The sequence below is a fragment of the Haplochromis burtoni genome, unplaced genomic scaffold (assembly GCF_018398535.1).
Source record: "Haplochromis burtoni strain Fernald_Lab_line unplaced genomic scaffold, NCSU_Asbu1 Contig_661, whole genome shotgun sequence".
Lineage (NCBI taxonomy): Eukaryota > Metazoa > Chordata > Actinopteri > Cichliformes > Cichlidae > Haplochromis > Haplochromis burtoni.
Genome location: NW_024583022.1, coordinates 47512 through 54438, shown reverse-complemented (window position 1 = coordinate 54438; position 6927 = coordinate 47512). Strand labels below are relative to the sequence as shown.

General features: G+C 44.8%; 1 protein-coding gene across 1 annotated transcript; it reads left to right on the top strand.

The window, feature by feature from the left end:
* Positions 1 to 843: 843 nt before the first annotated feature.
* Positions 844 to 2344, top strand: LOC102300503 (C-reactive protein). Its single transcript, XM_005949613.3, has 2 exons — positions 844 to 1196; positions 1570 to 2344. The coding sequence occupies exons 1-2, from the start codon at positions 1133 to 1135 to the stop codon at positions 2202 to 2204; spliced, it is 699 nt and encodes a 232-aa protein (XP_005949675.1). The 5' UTR covers positions 844 to 1132; the 3' UTR covers positions 2205 to 2344.
* The last annotated feature ends 4583 nt before the right edge of the window (positions 2345 to 6927 follow it).

The window sequence follows — 6927 nt, the reverse complement described above, 5'->3', positions numbered from 1 at the left end:
GAAGGAAGGACACTACTCGGTGTATAAATGCTCAATCAACAATTCTTTATTCCCATACAATTCAACACTTATGAGCACAAGCCATCATGATGGGGAGAGATGCATGAAGAGGGTCACAGCAAATCTCAAAATGGTGATGGGTTACTCAGCTTCTTATAGCCTCTAGTGGCCCCCACCTAGTCGTAAAAGCCTAAACATTCACATTCTTTCTCTCACACGGTGCCTAAGTTATGACCTCGGCTCCTTATTTTTCTGCTCTCTGTAAAGGTGGGGGTATGGAATGTGGTCTGTCTCTTCTATTATCGGTACAAGGTCCTCTGCACACAACATTCTCTTCATGATTCAGCAGTATGAAATGTCAAGAAAACAGTGTAACACATTCAACAGTGTCGAATAATACAGGTCAATCCAATAGATCTAATGATTTTTCACACTCTTTTAAGTCAGAAGTATAATGCAAACTAAAACTACATACTGATCACACACTCTATACTAAGAAGTATAATATGACCTACAGCAGTATCCTACAGATATAAGATAACATATAATAACAGAATAATCTCACAATAGACAGCCTGCTCTTCCTCCTGAGCAACAGCTCATGTGTTTGTGAGGTTGTCTTTAAAGTATCGGCCTGTAACATCCTGTATTGTGCTGCACAGATATGAAGAAACAACACAAAAACTGCTGACTCCTCAAACATTTCAGGAAAGTAGTCCAACATTTAGAAATCACAAAAACTGGAAGTCTCACCCTTCTGCTTTCTCCAGAAAAAGTGAAAAAGTTGCTGAGTATGGGAGACTTGTATGGTTGGCTGTGATTGGAAGATGAAACAAGGTTAGTTGGTTGGAAACAAAACAACCACACAGGAATAAGAATGAGAATCATCATTTCTCCTGTCAGACTGTTTTTGTTCAAAGGAGACAAGGACAAAGAGAAGCACCATTGCTGCAGTATTCAGTGTGTTATTGTTAATTACGCCTTGTTATTGGATAAAGCACCGACTCTTCAGCTGTCAGAGAAGCAGTGATATCTCTGTAAAAACAGTAACCGCATCATTTAAACGAGCCTTTTATTTTCTAAGCAGGTGTAAAAGACACTGAAACACCTCTTGTTTCTCATCATCATCATCATGGAGTCATCATCGATGCTGCTCTTCATCCTTCTCTGGACTGTCGGAAGGAGTGAGGTTCAAGGTAAGAAACGGCCAAATGACCGTGAGTGACATCATTAAATCATGCTCCTCGATCGTGATCTTTAAAACATGTCTCAGTTTCACTGATCTGAGTTCAGACTGATTTCAGCTCTAAGAGACATCTGATTAGTTCACAGCTTCTGCTTGTTGAGTTTATTCCACTCTCTCGTTTCTTTTGAATTCTTTTGTTTGTGTCAGCTTGTGGAGCTGTTTTTTTCCCCACTGAACTGTTTTCATGTATTTATGCTGTTGTTGTTGCTGCTGTTTTACGTTTATTTTAGTGGTAAAGCTCAAAAGTTTTTTCATCACAGAGCTGCTCTAGATAACCAGGAGCTCTGTGAGGTCATCCTGTCTCCTTGTCTTTTTTCCTGCAGATCTGTCGGGGAAACAGTTCACATTTCCCAGCGACCCCAAAGGCATAAACCAGCCCCGCGTTGCTCTTCGTGCTAACACCCGCTTGATCACTGTCATGACTGTATGCCTTCGCTTCTTCTCCCAGCTGAACCGGATGCAGGGACTCTTCTCTTTGGCCACCCGAGACCACTCAAATGCTCTGATGCTAAATAAAGACGCTGAGGGGTCCTACAAGGTCCACGCGGGCGACGACACCTACATCTTCACAAAGCTACCCACCAACAGGATGGACTGGAACTCGGTCTGTTGGACCTGGGACTCTCGGACCGGGCTGACCCAGCTGTGGCTGAACGGACTTCGAACCTCACAGAAGTTGGTGGGACAGAACTATCTGGTCAATGGTGATCTGAGCATCATTGTCGGTCAGGAGCAGGATGCGTACGGAGGTGGGTTCGACAGGAATGACTCGTTTGAAGGTGACATTACCGACCTGCACATGTGGGACCGGGTGGTGTCTGCGTGCGACCTCAGGTCCTACATGAATCAGGGCTCCTTCTCTCCGGGAAACCTCCTCAACTGGAACAACCTGAACTTTGATGTGTCAGGGAACGTCTCCATCCAGGATGCAGATTTTGAGGAACCAGTCTGTCAGTAAAGTGTTCTTACTGTGAGCGTAGGGCTTCAAGTTCCAGCTTCAAGCACTTTTTATGAAACAGCAGCCATTCGGTGGATGCTTCATGGTGGCTGATGCTGTGTCATCGTTTCCAGATCAATTAAAGTTCTGATGTCTCATTCTGCTCGGCTTAATTTATTTATTCACAAGATTTACACCAACATAATCCAGTCAGCACGTCACAGGTAGTGGAGGTAAACGAAGTCACTGCTATATGGTCACACCTGCACACTGAAGCCAGCACGCAGGTGTAGATTATGCATTTAAAAGCCTCAGGGTTAGCATTTGGCTGCTGCCATTTTAGTGAGAACTAAGCTATGAGCTAATGCCAGCTAGCTTATGATGACGATGAAGCTTTATTTGTCACTTGCAGTTGCCTGCAGCGAAACTGGACCTCTTCTGACCATACATATGTTACACAAACATCACATCAGGGAGACAGGTCAGAACAGGTACCGTAAAGAAAAACAATGTACAGCACAATAGGTGGTGGAGGAGAAGACAACTCTACTCGGACTGAGCTCCTGGTAGGAGTTTGAGGGGAATGTATGTCAGTGTCTGTATATGTGTGTGTGTGTGTGTGTGTGTGTGCATGTGCATATGTTTCCTGTGTTCAACTGAGAGAGTTTTCATTCACCCGGTTTAGCAAAATTAAACAGTCCTGTAGGAAGTAGCGGTTTTTGATATGGGCGACACGGGCGGTTGCCCGGGGCGGCATCGTGGTGGGGGGCGGCATCACGGGCATTGGGAAAAAATAATAATAATTTGCTCGTACTCATCCTGCCCCGACGTCAGCCAGCACATTTTGGGAATGTCTATCGCGCATTTGCAGGGAGTAAGGGCGCCCTCGTTTGCGAGGTGTGCCTGCTGCTTGCGGCACAGGGAGGAGAGGGCGGGGTTGCGGGTGATTTTCTGGCTGGCTGGAGCAGCATTTAATAACCAACTCACAAAATAAAAAAAATAAAAACAAACCAACAAACACGAAAACACCAGACATAATGATACAGACTTAAAATTTGCACTGATGTTTTTTCTAAATTCTGTATGCGAAAAGTGAGCGCGAGAGCCCTTGGTGCACCTGCACTTTATTGTCATCTCCGCTACATACAGCTACATACAGTACAGTATATAGAGAGACAAGACGACAGGGCTCCAGTTACAGCAATGCAAGTAAACAAACAATAAATATAAGAAGAGTAAGAAAAAAATATACACAAGGGATCAATAACAATTTAAAATTTAGATTTTACAGTTTGATGATTTAAAGTCTCACACACAACCTGTTGAAAGACGAGGGGGGCGGGCTGCTTCCAGATAGAGCACATTTCATTCCACTGCAGGGCAACCTGCCACTGCATGTGGCGAATAAAATTTGAACTTGAACTTGAACTTGAACATTTCATTCATAATGTTGTAAATCCAAATCCATTATGTAGTCATGATTTGAATCCTGGGTTGTGCGAAATCCCAGAAATAAATCCTAGACAATGCATATCTGTGAACTAAGGTGTAGGCTTATTAGGTTATGTTGTGGTCAACCTTGGGTTAGGGGATGGGTGTTCATACTGGAGTGCAAAATGAAAACCAATGGAAGATGGACAAGAAAAGTTCAAAGCCATCAGGAGCTCCACAGGGAGTGTTCGCCCAGGGCGCCAAACAGGCTAGGACCTGTGTGCATGGGTGTTGGACTTCCTCGCTGGCAGAACTCAGGTGGTGAGGGTGGGCAGGTGCTTCTCCAACAGCATCACCATCAACACAGGAGCACCTCAGGGATGTGTCCTCTCGCCACTGCTCTACTCCCTCTACACTTCAGACTGTGTGGCCACCCATGGCTCCAACACCATTGTGAAGTTTGCTGACGACACAGTGGTGTTGGGTGCCATCTCCAACAACGATGAGGCGGCCTACATGGATGAAGTGAAGAATCTGGCATCGTGGTGCCAGGACAACCACCTCCAGCTGAACGTCAGCAAGACCAAGGAGCTGGTGGTGGACTTCAGAAGGGGTCAGCACAGAGACTACAAGCCCATTATCATCAATGGAGCTCCAGTGGAGAGGGTGCAGTCCTTCAAGTATCTTGGTGTCCACATCTCCTCAGACCTGACATGGGCTGCCCACATTCAGGTCCAGACCAAAAAGGCTAGGCAGCGCCTGTATCACCTACGACAACTGAGGAAGTTCAGGGTCTCTCCAAAGATCCTCAGGATTTTCTATACAGGCGCTGTGGAGAGCATCCTCACACAGAACATGACATCGTGGTTTGGGAACAGCTGTGTGAAGGACCAAAAAGCTCTCCAGAGAGTGATCCGTACAGCAGAACGCTGCTGCAGGATTGCTCTCCCCCCGCTTCAGGACACCTACACCAGGAGATGCCGGACTAGAGCAGCGCAGATACTGAAGGACCCGTCCCATCCTGGCAACAAACTGTTCCAACTTCTGCAATCTGGTAGAAGGTTCCGCATCTTCCGGGCAAGGACAGAGAGACTCAAGAGGAGCTTCTATCCCCAAGCCATCCGTGCCCTAAACACACACACCCGCCCTCTCACATCATCTATAATTGACTGAGACAGGACTCTTCCAGACACTAAACCAAGGCACAATGTACATTTCAATTCCTTTAATTTTAAATATGTTTATATTGTCTATCCTGTAAAATAGTCAGATGTCTATTCATATTAATGTACAGAATTCACCTGCTTGCTGCTACTACTGCACATTCACCCAATGTATATACTATATATATATATATATAATGTTCTTCCTCTACACCCCCCCCCCCCCAATTTTTTTGCACATGTCGAGGAGCGTGTCAGGCTACATTTCACTGTGTGTTATACTTGTATAACTATGCATGTGACAAATAAAGAACCTTGAACCTTGAACCTTGAACCTTGAAGGACCGCCACTGCCTGTAGGTATAAATCTTATATGTCCTCAATTGACAGTCCTGCCTGGCACACAAATTGTCACTTCTGCCACTCTTCCATTGTGTATCCGGCAGGAAACGTCCCTCCCAATGATGGGAGTAATGGCGTTATAAGTAATGGCGTTATAAGTAATGGCGTTATAAGTAATGGCGTTACTAATGGTGTTACTTTTTTCAGTAACCTAACTAATTACTATTTCTATCGCTACAACGCCGTTACCGCCACTAACAAAAAAATGTGGTGCCGTTGCGTTACTATTTTTCACATGGTAAATGGCCTGTATTTATATAGTGTTTTACTAGTCCCTAAGGACCCCAAAGTGCTTTACACATCCGGTCATCCACCCATTCACGCACACATTCACACACTGGTGATGGCAAGCTGCATTGTAGCCACAGCCTACTGGTGGCGCACTGACAGAGGCGAGGCTGCCGGACACTGGCGCCACCAGTAGGCAACGGGTGAAGTGTCCCGCCCAAGGACACAACGACCGAGACTGTCCAAGCCGGGGCTTGAACCAGCAACCTTCCGATTACAAGGCCAACTCTTGAGCCACGATTGCCACTTCAAGATGACAAAGCAACAAGGTGCTATATACCAGCTTTTAAATTGTGTTGATAGGCCACGTAAAACCAGATAAACAATGATAAACAATATATACGTGTGTTTTTTCCTGAATACTTTTGTCACGTTTACTGTCTAAGGACAGAGCAAGCAAGCACTCTCTGCTCATGACCAAAAAATTAAAAAAACAAAAAACAAAACAAAACAAAAAATACCCCTTTTGTGTTGGTGGAAATATGTACCACGTCGACCAATCAAAAAATTATATGGCAACATGACATTTGGTTGTTTAGGAAGAGGGGGAAGTTTTAGGAGAGAGAAAGAAAGAGCAGAAAAAAAGAGAGAGAGCGAGTTCTGAGATGTGAGAGATTTGTGACATTTAGCGTGTTTGGAGTGTGTAGTTTGTGATTGTTTCAGTAAAAAATATAACTTTTTCTGCTATGTTTTTTGTCTGATTTTAGATCAGTTGTGTTTATACAGTATGTCAAAATGAAAACATAGGGACCAGTTGATCAAATCCATATTCTCTAGGTTATAGAGAACAATACATGCCTGCTAATCAGTGCTCAGTAACACCCAATCAAAACCTGTGATTTTCAGTCACAAACGCTGGAGCTCAGACGTCTTGGACAGTCTGTCACAGGGCGAGGTTCACACTTTAGAGGCCCTCATCATGTTAGTCATACAGGGAGACAGAGAGACCTCTAGTGGTGAGTTAGTCCATGACATCTTTCAACTTCATGTCTAAAATGTATTTAATCCAGTCTAGATGCTCACTGGAGCATACACTGGAGAAAGTAAAGAAGAGGAAATGTTGACTGTGGTCCTCACCCTCTCTGACTACCTGTCACTTTACTCTGATGCTGACTGGCTGTTTCCGCAGAATATTTCTACTTGTGAATCCAAACTGCTGCTGCTCCATCAAAACTCATCAGATCATCAGTTAGCTCCATCTGCTGGAGAGACCACTGACTTACATCATCTGACGTGTGTGCTCTCTGACACTGACCGGGTCTTTCCTCACAGGTTAGACTGGTTTTGACATCTGATGTCTCTCTGAGGTTATGAGCATGTGACACTGTGTTAAGATCAAACACTCACAGACTCCAGGACTGACGAGGAGAACAAGCAGCTGCTTCTCCCCTGATGTTTTGTCCACACAGGAAGCTGTGAAGTGCCTGGAAGCTGACCTGAGGTGAGTTCAGCAGGTGAGA

What these genes read in the sequence shown, in the direction of transcription:
- LOC102300503 (XM_005949613.3), top strand. Translation starts at nt 1,133, where the DNA reads ATGGAGTCATCATCGATGCTGCTCTTCATCCTTCTCTGGACTGTCGGA. An exon ending in CGGAAGGAGTGAGGTTCAAG is followed by an intron (nt 1,197 to 1,569) that starts GTAAGAAACGGC and finishes TTTTTCCTGCAG; the next exon opens with ATCTGTCGGGGAAACAGTTC.